This window comes from Notothenia rossii, assembly GCF_949606895.1.
Source record: "Notothenia rossii genome assembly, chromosome: 9".
NCBI lineage: Eukaryota > Metazoa > Chordata > Actinopteri > Perciformes > Nototheniidae > Notothenia > Notothenia rossii.
In genome coordinates this window covers 7,905,127-7,919,898 of record NC_136907.1, presented here as the reverse complement: position 1 = coordinate 7,919,898, position 14,772 = coordinate 7,905,127, and the positions used below count along the sequence as shown (strand labels likewise).

The 14,772-nt window shown below is 41.9% G+C and overlaps 1 protein-coding gene across 1 annotated transcript; it reads right to left on the bottom strand.

Annotated features, from left to right (window-relative positions):
* Positions 1-943: 943 nt before the first annotated feature.
* abcg4a (ATP-binding cassette, sub-family G (WHITE), member 4a) lies at positions 944-14,379 on the bottom strand (the record flags this gene model as incomplete). Its single annotated transcript, XM_079648669.1, has 6 exons — positions 13,802-14,379; positions 11,567-11,803; positions 2,764-2,881; positions 2,121-2,253; positions 1,983-2,033; positions 944-1,093 (listed from the first exon to the last, which is right to left on the bottom strand). The coding sequence occupies exons 2-6, from the start codon at positions 11,793-11,795 to the stop codon at positions 944-946; spliced, it is 681 nt and encodes a 226-aa protein (XP_079504795.1). The 5' UTR covers positions 11,796-11,803; positions 13,802-14,379.
* Positions 14,380-14,772: the final 393 nt, after the last annotated feature.

Genomic DNA, 14,772 nt, shown 5'->3' with positions numbered 1-14,772 from the left:
CTCTTTTTGTTTAATCCCTCAAACGCACACACATTCACACGCTAGCACGCACGCATGCACCAAAATTGTCACCTAGTAATGACCTCTGTAATCAAGCAACCATAAAAAACTACGACGTCACCCTTTAAGAGACACAGATATGGGCAAACTGTGTGGAAGATGCCGTAGGGACACAGCTTTTAACCTTGAAGTTACATTACGTACAACATAAAAGAAAGAAAGACAATCCTAGTTTGTTTATTATATTATTTGTGTTTTGTTTCCTTTGTTTAGATTTGTTCAACGATTGCAAAGGCCTATTTTCTTTGTTGAATGTGTCTGAAAGCTTTTTATCCGTTTTTTGATAAACCACGAGACGCATTATTTCAACATCATCTGAAGCAGGGGTGTCAAACTCAAGGCCCGTGGGCCAAATCCGGCCCCCGACTCCATTTTATGTGGCCCGCAAGAGCTTGCAAAGAATATCATACGTTTATTATACAGTTACATGCCACTTTACAGAAGCAGGTTGCCCATAAACTACATGTCCCACAATGCATCTCGTTATGTGACATGCACACTGAAGAGACTTGCAATTATTTGCAATTATTTGCACTAGACTTCTGCTTTCAGACGTAGTTAATTATGGAGTTATTACACTATCCGATAATAATCCAATGCAGAGGCAATAATGAAATATAATACATTATTTTATATATATTATATATGTATATAGTCTTAAAGTTACAACCCTCCCTTTGAGTGCAACCATAATGCTGATGTGGCCCGCGATGAAATTGAGTTTGACACGCCTGATCTGAAGCCAAACAAGCAATCATTACTCTGAGGTAAACCAATGAATTAAAAGATAACGCATGAGAAATGTCTAGTTTTAAGCCGCGAATACACGCACCCTTTAATCTGGACATGAAAATACACTCCCTCAAAGTAGCTGAATATTATCCTACCTGGTGGGCTCGTCAAAGAACATGACGGGCGGGTTGTTGACCAGCTCAAGGGCGATGGCCAGTCGTTTACACTGACCTCCAGAGATAGCGTTGGTGCGTGTCTGAGCGCACTCCTGCAGACCCAGAGCCGTCAGGATCTCATCCACCTGCACACACACAGAGACGGATGTTCGTACAGGATGACAGCTAACTGATGATAGTGATTCAAATGACTTTCATGGTGTGAGTTTCATTGACAAATACGGGCCTCTTTGTTTGTGTTGATTCACCTACACTGTGACAGTAGAGGGTGAATTAAATAGTAACTTATTTTTATGATAAGATCTTTAGTACATATACATATCAGTTCATATAAATCGTGCCTGGTCCCTTACTTTAAAATTGACAGACATAATAAATATACATATTTTTATTTCCTATTCATTTTTTGCCGATAATGCATGTGTGTCTTAGTGTTTTAGCATGGACTAGGGTAGTGACATATTTTATTTATTTTATTCGACAATCTGTACACATCTATTCCAGATTTAATTACAATTTGATATTTTTTTTCCAGAGATACATTTGGTAAGGCTGTCCCTTTTGGAGAAGACTACAAAATGTTTTGCTTCTTTAGGTTTTGGGGAGGATCCACATTACAAGCAAATAGACTCATTTTGAAGTTAATGTTGTTGCTTAGTTCTACATTGGATAGGGTTATGTATGAAACTAAAGCCAAGAAGGACCTCGCTGCAGAGAAGATGGACATCAACGAGGATTGTTATCAATATTATGTTATTATAACTACTGAAAGAACCAGATGAAAATGCCTCTAATGGCGTATACAGTGAAACAAACAGATAGCTTAAAAAATGTACGTTGATGCAAAAATCCTGTAAATCCATTACAACCATACATTTGGCTGGCTCATCAATATGCAATTACACTCATGACAAGATATTAAATGGATAGGTACTTTACTATACTTATATATGTATTGTGTTCCATGGTTGAAATATTGCAATGCAAATACAATCAATATATATTCAGACTTACAAGTTCCTTTTTGACCTGCATGGACTCGTTCAGCTTCAGATTGGCAGAAACCTGAAGACAGAGAGAGGTCGGCACGTTAATATTCCACATTAGGATTTAATGAGGTGTTTGTTTTCTATTGTCTTTAGAGGACATTACCATCATGGCCTCCCGCACGGTGAGGTGAGGCAGCAGCATGTCGTCCTGCATGATGTAGCACGACATCTTCCTGAAGGTCCTCAGGTCCCTTGGCCGGCCGTTCACCTTGATCTCCCCCTTCATGCCCGTCTCTCTGTTTCCAACAAGAAAATATAATGATATTTGTTAGAAAAATATCACTGGTCACCGGCTTGAGCTTCAATCTCAGGATCCATGTGTTTGGGATCCTCTCCAGAATGGAAGTAGTCATCACATACAGAGCATCAACTAGTTCCTGAACAGTGTCCTTCACATGCTGATATCCAAGAGAGGGAGTTACACAGTCACAAGATGGAGGAATAGAAAGCAGTATTCAATGTTTACTTCAGATTAGCTCCACGTCAGAAATGAGCATGCTTGTCACATGTCTATCTCCATAGAGGCTGAATCATCATGTTAATCACATAGCTATCATATGCCTCAAACAGTCCTGATGCTCTTCTAGGTAATCAGACATCCTGTCATGTTCACAGCTACAGTTGGGATTAGTTGTTATCATGTGCTACTCTGATATTGGAAGAGCACATTCACTATTTTCCCAACCATATCACTGCCATTTTCCAAGCTCTAAATGAAATCAAAAGTACGATCTTCTTTATCTTACCTGTACCCCGCCAGGATATTCATCAGAGTGGATTTCCCGGCTCCAGAAGGACCCATGATGCCGATCAGCTCTTTGTTTCTGAATCTTCCAGACAGACACTTAAGTAAGGCTTTGTAACCTGACAAAGATAGAACAAATATACATTATTTATAGTAGTGACATTGCTCTGAAATTGCTCTTATCAATCACTCTCAGACAATGAGCTTTAAAGTGATTTGTTAGATGTAGTTATATGTTTCTAGACAATTTACTAGACTCTAATGAATATTTATTGTGTGGAAAATAGTTCTAGTGTCTTTTTCACGTTCAGCAATCACTGACAAAAAGGAGACACTATTAGAAAAAGAAAGCAGGGGGAGAAAAGTTAAAAAAATAAGCACAATAGCAATAAAACATGTAATATAAGTGAGGGAAAAGTCAACCTGTTACTGAAAGCATGTTTTAGTCACACATTATAGGGCAGAACAGGGCAACTATTGAGGTATGAAATGACATGTATCGTTTATTTATACCCTATATCAGGGGTCGGCAACCCCTGGCACGCGTGCCAGCAGTGGCACACTAGGAATAAGTGGAATAAGTATACAAAATATTTAAATTGTATTTTCGGATCCTGAACGAGACCGCCGTCAGAGCGCGTCTCCCCGTTACCTGCAGAAGGAAGCCATGCACGCAACGCAGCCCCGCTCTCTTTAACTCCAGGTGACTTTCTGCCGCTTTCCTCCGCGGTGCAGTGCTGACCGTTTCACCACGGAGGAAAGCATTTCACTAATTGCAGTACCCATAAGGAGCTGTACAAATGCCGCAGTTTTTTGCGTGGCTGTGTATTTAGTTGAAAGCCCAGTGGCGATCTGCTCATCTCTCATTGAAATAATATGCTACAAAGGGGCGGACTGGCCATCTGTGTGTTGAACTTTCCTGTCGGCTCCCAGACCGTAGTCGAGGAGGGCAGAAGCAACAAGCTTCAGGTTCAATAACCCACTTTAGCTTAAATGACTGGAGAGAGGCGAGCTCTCCTTGGGAGGCCGTTGCATTTATTTAGCTGTTCTTCTGTTTCACAAAATACATCACAGACCTCTGTTTTTCTGCTTCCTCGTTTCACTTCCAGAAACATACACACGTTCTCTCCATAGGTTCTCTCACTGTCGCTCTACCATCCACAAACACACATGCACAAGCCATACTCCTCTCTCTCTCTCTCTCTCTCTCTCTCTCTCTCTCTCTCTCTCTCTCTCTCTCTCTCTCTCTCTCTCTCTCTCTCTCTCTCTCTCTCTCTCTCTCTCTCTCTTAAAGGGACAGCGATCTCATCTAACTCTGCATGACCCTAATATCATAACATGTGTGCTCTGGAGAATCACAGAACGGACGATCGTCCTTATTATTATGCCGTTTAAACCAATTATTTAAATGTGTTTGTTAAATTCGGCATCATGTAAGTTGCGCTGACAGGTACACCCCCCCCCCCCCCCCCCCCAGGGGGTTCAGGTTCAGGTTCAGCCTCAATATATTTGGGGAGAATTCAAATTAGCCGTCTTTATTTGTAGACAGCCAAGCCCCCTCCTGTGTTCGGTGAAGCATTAAATGCTTAAAAATCAAATGTAGGATATAAACACAACTAAACTGCAATGATAGCAAAGCTGTGGCTTGTGTTTGTGGGGAAATAAAGTCCACATTATCGTTGGGCTGTCAGCCAATGAGTGACGTGTGAAGAAGATGAAAAATGTAAATGATACATTTGTTGAGAAAATGCTGCATCTCTTGCATTTATTGACGTAGAGGAGCCTTATTGTTTACCTTTTCAATATCATTTTTTGTAAGTTTCAATTGCTTGGTTTTCGTGAAATTAGCTGGTTTTCCTCTTAAAGTGTAACAGATTGATGCGTCTCCACCGATCATCTTAAAGGCTTCGGAATCCCCCCATTGTAGTTCAAAACTGTAAAAACTAGGGCCCCCAAACAGCATCATAGGGCCCCCAAACAGCATCTTGCATAGGGCCCCCAAACAGCTAGAAACGGCCCTGGTTTACAGTGTACTCATGTGGGAAATTAATGTAGCAAAAGAAAGATTTAGAGCCATGAGAATGGATGTGAGCTCGTTACACAAATAAAACAGCTGACACAATATTATTTTACATCCTGTATTCAGTTTGCTTTTACCCAACAGTTATAGAAGTCATGGTCCATCTGCTTTATCATGTATGAGTCTGCTCACTTAAATATCGCCTTCCTAATATGCCAGTGAGAAAATAAAGCAGGTTGAAAAGCAGAATAGCAGTCGAGTGTAATGACCTGTTTCTATTGTTATCACTTACTGAGCTGTGTTGCACGGTGACACAAGTGTTTCTGCAGATCATTATGCAGACACTGAGCCTAATTTCTCTCCAGCAGAGAAGGTCACAGCCTATTAAATCTGAGTACAAGGAACCATGATGCAAGGCTAGATGCTGCGGATCTGCAAAATTAGCAGGCTACACTACAGCAACGGTTTTAAAAATAATCTAGAAATGGTGTATTTTAGGAGCAACCATCAGCTGGATAGATAGTCTGAAGTGTAAAGAAGATGCCAATTTCATATTTGAAACAACGTGAACAGCCACCCACTCAGGGTAACAACCCTCTTGTATGCAGTAGGCAGCCTGTGATTGTGGGGGTTTTCCCTTTCCTGTAGTGTGTTATGTGAGTTTTTTTGTGCATGTAAATGGTCTGCATAGGCTGAAATCCCAAATTTCCTCCAGGGAGTTTCTCTCCAACAAACTGCATATGTAAGGCAAGGCAAGGCAAGTTTATTTATATAGCACCTTTCAACAAAAGGCAATTCAAAGTGCTTTACAAAAATTTTACATATTTATTTATGTAATATATTTGTTAAACAATTAATTAGGAGAGTTAGACGGACACATTTGTGCAAGCTGTTATTTATGTCTAGGGAAAATAAATAATTCAAGGTGAAGTTGGCTGCGGAGAATACAAAGCTTGCATTTTATGTAGGTGGGTATCAGGTGTGCTGCGAGACATTACTGTAAAACAGAACTAGATACAAGACTAGATCATTGCTCCCTAAGTGGCGCCAGGAGATGCAGGCTGCAGCGGTTTTCAAAAAGGTTGAAGTTGTGTGGCCTTCTAATGAGGATGGCTCAGGTTTGAACACTTTCAGAACTGACAGATTCTGAAAGCTTCCAGATATGGAAAGTGCAGGAGCCTTGTTGTCACCCCCTGCCTCCCTCGCCTCACCCATTTCTCCACTGCCTTCAGGGATGCTTCCTCCTGTCTCAAGCGTTGTAATTAGGGTCTCAACAGAGCCGCCAGCCCCCTCAAACCCTAGGAGTAAAGTATAGCCTAATGGCCCCCTCCTCCCACGCAGTGTTATTACATCAGACAGCCTTCACTCAGACAGCAGAGCGGCCTGCTATCAGGAAGCAGCCCTGCTCCGGCATGTGCTGCATACTGATGGTCTAACCCGGTGCTGGAGGTTGTGCATAATAATGGACTTATCTGTGAGATTCACAGAGGAAACAGCTCACCTCACTGTCAAAGACGCGGCGATGTAACAGCATGTGGCAGTGTACATCCAGTCTGATCTCAAAGGATGTTTCGCAGTAATTGTTAGACAAATGATTATGAGTCACAATTGAGTTGGATGACACCCTCAAATTGGTTGTTTGAAAGAGATGTCAACACATACTGTATCTCTCACTTGGATTATAATGTTCAAAAGTAGTTATTATCTCTTTTTCAATTAATCATTTCTTTAAAGGATCAAATCTGGCAATTCAAATACTAGTACCTTTTTTATTTGTACATATTGTATTATTTACCTTGTTAAATAAACTATATGCAAACACCCAAAGGTAGTGGTTGCTCCTTGAATCTAATCCTTTTCGCCCCAACAGAATTATACCCTGTTTAAATAAAATGCAGTCATGTGCACATGGTAGATGTTTAAAAGGCTAGACCACAGATTAAGCATTCACTTGTATGTACTTTTGGATATAGATGTGCAATAATTTGTCATCTTTTTCACCCTACACTGTGTTTTTCCTTATCAAAACCTTGTGCCTACAAAACCAACAGTGCGATCAGTTCTGTTGGAGGATCAGGTGCATTATGCTATTCTAGTTACAGAGGTGTGATACTGTCTGCAGACTTTTTTCTAACTCGTGTCAGCGGGCAGATTTTTCCAAAACATGGTCTCAGACTCCAACTGACGCTGTCTCAAGTGACATCACTATTTACCAGATTGCACAGCACCCTCTGGAGCCACTAGAGGTTTTATACAACACTTTGAATTACAGGCTTTGATGTGTAAAAGTTAGAGGTCTCTTTTAACCTGTTAAGCACTGAGCCTGTTTTTCAGGCCTCAGGCTCGAAAATGACATTCCCAGAACAAATGACCATATCTTCCCTTCTAAAAGGGGTCAATTAATAATATTTTTTCTCAAAGCAATGATAAACCTGTGAGTTGGATGTAGAAAAGTCAGAATCAATATAGATGTTTTTTATGTTAAAGAAAATTCAGATTGAACATAGTAAAAAACTGTAAATTATAGTGTCCGTCCAAGAATTCTTTTTTTACTTATAGTGAAAACTACCCTTGGATGATGGTACGGTAGACTAAAAGCTTTAGGAATCCAAAGTACAACATATAATGAGTACCCTGTATCAAGATTGATGCAAAACAAGAGACAACATTTTCACCTTTTTAGAGAGGTTTAGCAAAAAAAACTCCACCTCTGAGGTGATTTGGGTGGAAATGGGCGTTTTTACCGTTTCTCTGGAACCCATTGGTCGATTTTAGTGATTGACATCTCTTTTTAACCGTTAGAGTCAATAGAATCTAAGAGGAATGTCCACATAGACACACACGTTAACAAACAAAAGTGGGGGCTTTGCGCATGCAGTTTTACATGAGAGCGAACCTAGCTCACGCTCTGACATCTGAAAAAGGAAAAGTCGGTTTATTGCTTATGGATTATCAGAAATCATTTCAAAGGGACACAGACACTTTGGATTAACCTATGGATTAACCTTCAGCAGAATGTTTTGATGTCTGTTCTTGTTAATATCTTCGCGAGTTCTTATCATAGAGTGATGATGTAGGTACCTATCGATTCTGTGTCATCTCACGAGGCTAGTCGATGGGTTGGATGTGCAGTTAAGATAATAATAAGGGTGTTATGAGTGAGTTGCTGTGCAGTAATGCGTTAGCATTTTTCCGCTCGTGGCTAATTCAGAGGCTGAGCGTTAGCATTGTGGGTTAAAAAAAAAAAAAAAAAAAGATCAGTTAGCTGAGTTTCTTCCCTTTACACGGATATAAAACATTCATAGTTTATTAAATATTAAGATGCCCTCAGACGCTGTTTCCTGCAGATGACGCGTTTTTCCCCCCGGTACCGGGACTAGAACAAAAAGTTGGAGGTCTTTTTTAAGTAGGGCTATTTAAAATTCAGTTAACTGCATAAATCAAACCCATTTGAGTCATCATGGTCAGTTGCAAGCAGCTTTAGAGGAAGGACCACGTATTTTAAACTAAATCCACACACTGGAGAATGAAAATGACAGGATTTAAGAAACCAAAATGAAACATTAAGGGCTTTTTGGCGCAGTGGTTAGAGCGTTGGTCATCAGATCAAGGGGCGTTGGTGAACTCCTGTTCGAATGCCTTGCCTTGCCTTGCCTTGCCTTGCCTTGCCTTGCCTTGCCTTGCCTTGCCTTGCCTTGCCTTGCCTTGCCTTTGCTCCTGTGGGTAATGTCCACAGTAAGGACTCTTACATGTCTAATATGTGTAATGTGTAATTGTAAAGCGCTTTGAGCACCTGTAAAAGCGCTCTAATAAAAAAAATGTAATGCATTATTATTTATTATTATGAATAAGATCCTTCTCCCACACTAGTTGCGCCGCATAAGCGCATAGGTTTTCGGCTCAGTTGAGGCACCCTCCGCAAGATGAGGCCCCCTCCGCAAGGTGAGGCCCCCTCCGCAAGATGAGGCCCCCTCCGCAAGGTGAGGCCCCCTCCGCAAGGTGAGGCCCCACGCAGTCTGCATGATGGGCCTGTAGGGAGGGACGGCCCTGCTCTGTATAAACTGCAACCATTCTTTACAAGATAGAGCATCACTTGCCTTCTGTCGGACCATAGCTTTAACATTACAGGACAAATAAGCAAACATTATAGTTAAAATAACAATTATTTTTAACCATCTTCAATGTCTTAATGAATTGCCTTCTTCTAATTTTGCTTCATTTATTTAGTTTTTAATTGTGTAAACACTTTGAATTGCCTTGGAATTAGCTATATGGATAAACTAACCTTAACACAACACTGCTTTCATTTCAAATCCAATTAAACCTTATCGTACATTTTCATAACCGTTCTGCAAGAAAATAACACAACGCTGGTGGAGAGGTAATCATAAATCACTTTGTGTCACGGTCATACATTTGAGTTATGGTGTGAAGGCATGGTGATGAATTTGAAAAGTAGCACGGTCGAAGCATGTTAAGTAGAGGATGTGATTTGATCTGTCAGATGACCGCTCTTCTTCTTCCTCCTCACAAATGAGCAATGCAGGTGCAGAGACGCACTTGGAGTACAAAACAAGAGCGGAAATCACCCAAAGGCATGGAAACATCTCCTGCTCTCCTTTCACTCCCTTCCCTGACTGGGGTAGTGTTTCACCAGCGAGGAGAATACCTCACCAGGACGAGAACACCCTCAACATAAAAAGCAGGTCAAAGCAACTCCATCCTGACGGGGACTAACGGCCACCCTCGCTAGGAGACACTCACAATAACAAATGGCGGGCAGCTCATACAGCACCTTTATGCCCTTCTTTGACAATAAAATAAACGACTCTACGTCCTTTTACACTATCTTCCTCTGGGTAATCTCTTCCAGGTCGACCGCAGACCTTTTAAGGAATGACTCATGCATAGTGTGTCAAGGACTTATTCCATTACGAATAAAGTGCATTGTTCACGTCACCCTTTTCCCTCTACAAGCTGTATAATTGCACATAAGTCAGCAGGAATAAAATGAAGTGTTCTTTTAGGGAGTAATCATCGACTTCTTGAGCCGCAGTAGAACAACAGCCTTTTAGCTCTGTGTCATTTATTTGACAGCTTTGATCAGGCAGACAGAAACTGCAGTGGATCAACTCTGAGCTCCGCTTGTGAAATGAGACCTAAACACAGACAAGCCCCTCAGAATCTACAGGATGTGTGACATGTGAGCAACACACAGACTATATTATTTCATGTGAGTGGCAGAGGTAATCGCAGGGCAGACAGGGGTTATGAGGAGCCCGCTGTATGTGACAGGGGGGTTTGGGAAAGAGAGTGTGAGCATCTCAAAGGCAGCGCTTCATTAGTAGAAGCTGAGACACTTCCTGCTCACACATCATCGGCCTGATCATGCACTTTATATGTCGTAGCTGCTATATTGTACTGCCATTTGGTAAACACTTGTATATGCTGATATTTGGTTAAAAAGAACACAATGGTGCTCTAGGAGGAGATTCAGGTGATAAGGGGGGGGGGGGGGGGGGTTCCTTGGTTGGTGATTGGCTAATGGTTACACAAGCCAACAAATCGTTATGACATCATAAAGTGGCCAAAAACTGATCGGCTCATTTTCAGACAGGTTTTTATATAAATGGATCAGGATAGAGCTGAAACTTTCAGAATCTCTTTCCACACATGTTTATAAGAGGCGACTGTGGCTCAGTGGATAGTGTGCTGGACTTCGAATCAGGGGATAGCAAGTTCGAGTCCCACTGCAGTCAGCATGTCGTTGTGTCCCTGGGCAAGACACTTCACCCCAAATTGCTCCTGTGGGGATTGTCCACAGTGCTGAATGTATGTAAGTCGCTTTGGATAAAAGCGTCTAACAAGTGACATATAATAATAATAATAATAATAAGGGACATGAAAAGGTGGATTTTGCATAATAGGTGACCTTTAAAGGGAAAAAACATGTGCATCAAAAAGCTTTCTCGCTGTGATCCTCCTCATGAATGCTCTCCATACATTCAGGTTCTAGAGCGAAACTACAAACACTCCTGCGCCGGGCTTTGATGATGCACATCAATATTACACAAGACTGAAAATAGCATCCTGTAAGGGCCTCCTATACTGTGTGGTGGGGCAACGTGAATAAAGGATTGCTCTCGAGTCCCCACCCAGCTAAATATACAGAGAAGAGAGGGTTATAGAGTACAGAGTGCTGGTTGAGTTGATGACCAAAGATGACCAAAGGTTGGGGGCTCATCACAAATAAAGGTGGTGGGTTGGAATGCTGTTAATAGTTCATGAGCTGATCAATCGTGGGGCTGCCACCGCCCGTCGTCAGACAACACGGGGAAAAGAGAGGAGAGCCGTGTGCCAACCTGAGAGCGTAAATTATTTACTATGTCTAAACTCTGCTGAGCGCAGCAAAGCTCAGGCCTGCAACAACATGGTGGAAAAACTGCAAGCGTGTGTGTGTGCGTGTGCGTGTGCGTGTGCGTGTGTGCGTGTGCGCGCGCGTGTGTGTGTGTGTGTGTGTGTGTGTGTGCGTGTGTGTGTGCGTGTGCGTGTGTGTGTGTGTGTGTGTGAGAGAGTGAGGAAAGGGCTTGGCTACATGTGTCCGAACAAAAGAGCAAAGCAACAGAGACAGAATACCGCTGAGGGGAAAAAATATGTGTCTTAAATGTCACAAAGGCTATTAAATGCCTCCCATGAAATGTCTGCTCTCCAGATATCGATCACCATGGGTGGTGCTCGCTTGCTCCTCATCCATCATGGTAACTATGTGAGCTGTGTGCAGTACCTCTCCTCCTCCACCAGGGGCCCTCCCGGATGGTGTAGGACAGCTCGTTGAACTCCAGGTCCACAGCAGAGCGGCGTGGGAGGTGGGAGAAGCGCTGAGCCTCCGTGATGTGGTTCTCCACCTTCTTCAAGTGGATGAGCAGCGGGGCCTCCGGAGGCGCTCCACTGGGGACCTTGGTCTCCTCCATGGGGATGCTCACGGGGACCGGATCAAGAGTCCTCTCAGCCATGATGAAGGCTGCAAGGAAGACAAACATGGCAGTGTTTAAAACTGTTTCCACTGCACTCATTGAAGGAGCCTCATATCCTTACGTTTGTATCTACGAAGAACATGAGATGCTGATTACGAACCTTCAAGATGCGTTAAAGCTAGGTCAATAATTAAATGAGTCAATAAGGAGGTTAAAATGTTGTGGCCAAGGGAACTGAGAAATCCCACACCACCACTATGTGCAATATAAATACCATCATTACAAAACACTCTGCTATCATGTGCAATATTATTACTATTATTATTATTATTATTATTATTAATAATGTTCGATAAATAACGTGCAATTACGTAACTACCACTACGGTTTGGGCACTATACTAAATACTAAATACTGTGCACATTTACATATGTGACCATCTAGTTATTGAATTGCTCTTTTTACTGAACTGTTAGTGTATATTGTTATTGTGTTGCTGTGTTTATTGTATTTTTGTAACTCTGGCACAACAATTTCCTTAGAGAAAAATAAAGTCTTATCTTATCTTATTGATTAGTTTTTTGGTTCATAATTGGCTGATCCTTTGCAAACTGGTGCCTCAGCAGATGCAGAAATTGTTTTAGGATGACTGCAGACACCATCTTGAAACAAGGTGATGGATTTGATCTGATTACACTTTATTTTATGGACTGGCTGAGGGGAATGAGATTTTAAGTGTGAGGGGTTAGGATCTGGTTTCAGTCCTGCAGCATACTCAATCTGCTGATTCACATACATTTCCTTCTAGGCAAGGCGGCTCGTCTGAAGTGTTTTTTAAACCATTGTGGCTGCTGATCCATTAGTTTATTAGGAAACTCTTTCTTCTTCTCAATATTTCCATACTGAAGATGTGTGATAGTGGCTGAATCTTGTTATTATTTCATTAATTCAACAACAGAAAATATTCCTGTATTAAATGAAGGAGGATTATGTGATTCAAATGAGTACATTAGTAGTCCGAGCTGTAAAGACCCTTATGGTGGAAAGTGTATATCTGGTCATGTTGAAATGCAATCAAGAAAAGTAATTATATGTGAGATTCATTGTAAAGCAATTGTGGGAATGGTGTGAAGTATTAGGAAAATAATATCAGAACCACCTTCTTGTGTCCAAACATTTGGATGAACCTCCTATTCATTTACATGCAGGCCTAAGATTGGCATACAAATGCTACCCCAACCAAATAAATTATAACGAAACACAGAGATAAACACAACAATGGCTGTGTGGGTCCGAGATACATTACTGAGGCTTCGGTTTTATAACATATTCACACCAATTCATCTCTTGCCAAAGTTAAGATTAGCTCAGGTTATCCTCATAAAAAGATCCTCTTGACACCATTCTTGTCAGAATCAAGGTTCCTGTGGTAAATACGGGCTGATATGGCACAGTCAACACTCTGTACAAACATCCACTGCTATGCAATGCCACATAGTCTCGTATTGTCCATCTATCTTTGACCAATGTGCAGTAAAATCTCCTCATGTCAAGAGGCCCAGTGAAGGAAATTGACCATGGCTCATATTGATCACCCTGCCATTAGTGAACTTCCATTACCAGCCTGTATATAAGCTCAGTAAAACCCTGACAGGCTTTAATGGCCTCTCCGTCAGATTGGAGGCCTCCTTGTTCTGCCATGCCGCCCTAAAGCTAGGACATGTGAGCACACACACGGCCATCATTTTAAAGTCTCCCATATGGGGATGAAATATGGTTATTAAATGTGGCTTTGCAGTGGTGTGGCGACTCTGCAGTGACTTCAGTCAGAGAGCAGGGATGCTGCCAGCTCTCCAAAAAGCACCTGTTAACAACAAACTGATGGGAATGAAAACATGAGACACTATTTATGCAAAATAAGGAAAAAATATGCATTTAAAACAAAGGTCGATGAGTCATAGGACTCTGAGGACAAATATAAGGTTTTACCAGTCAGTCCCTAAAATGTGTTGCATTGCACACACGCACACACACATTGCACATACTTCTTATTGTGTTGACAGGTGAGATGCTCCTGGTCCTCCTCTCTGGTTCAGAGCAACAGAGCTCAGTTGATCCTTTTAGTCAAAACGGCACAATCCCGCCACATCAGAAGATCCTCCAAAACAGTTAGTCAGCGCAAACAAATAAATCAAAAAAAGAAAACAAGATGCTCACTGTGCGCCACAGTCCAGGAAAAATCCGGTTCGGTTGACAGGCGTTAGAGCTGTTTGATCACCTTATCAATATCTCTCGGGGTGCGGCGTGCACCATCTCGCATCCACTAAAGCAACTCGTGAGATTAAAATCATGTCCGGCCTCAAACTACGACTGCATACCCGAGAATCGTCAGGGGAGCAGGATGCCTGTCATGGTTTTTCTCCTGGCTAAGATTATTCCTTTCATTGAATCCATCCGATCCGAACTCGCATCGAAATACTCTCACACATCCTCAGCAGCAGTGGTAATGACTATCTTCAGTCCCGGTGTTAGGGATGGAACAACAAGAGGCGACCAGCTCTGCAGATGCTTCAGCAGCAGCTCCGCTATCTCTCACCGGGCAGTGCGTCTGTGTGGTACGCACGCCGGTCTGGGATACAGGGCGTTGCTGTTTGCTGGCAGGATGCTACTGGAGGGGGGAAATAGTGCTTTGGTTTTGAACGTTTCTTCCAAATTCTCCTCCCAACCCTATGTATAATAACCAGGAGTGGATAGGGAATTATGTTAATTAACTTAGTTGATAGTCCATTTTAGGTCCATTTAAGAATATGTTAAGGATTCCGCATTGATCAAGGTAATGGAGTGACATAAAAGTTAGAGTTAATTCAAAGTTCATTAAGGTATTCCGGATAAGATTAGCTAACTTAATCAAATTAGCCCCCCAGGTGCCAATTTAAACCTTTTAAGTATATTATGGAGATACTTGGCTGCTGTCTCTGGGGAAATGAGATGAAAGGGAATACATTAGGATAAAGCT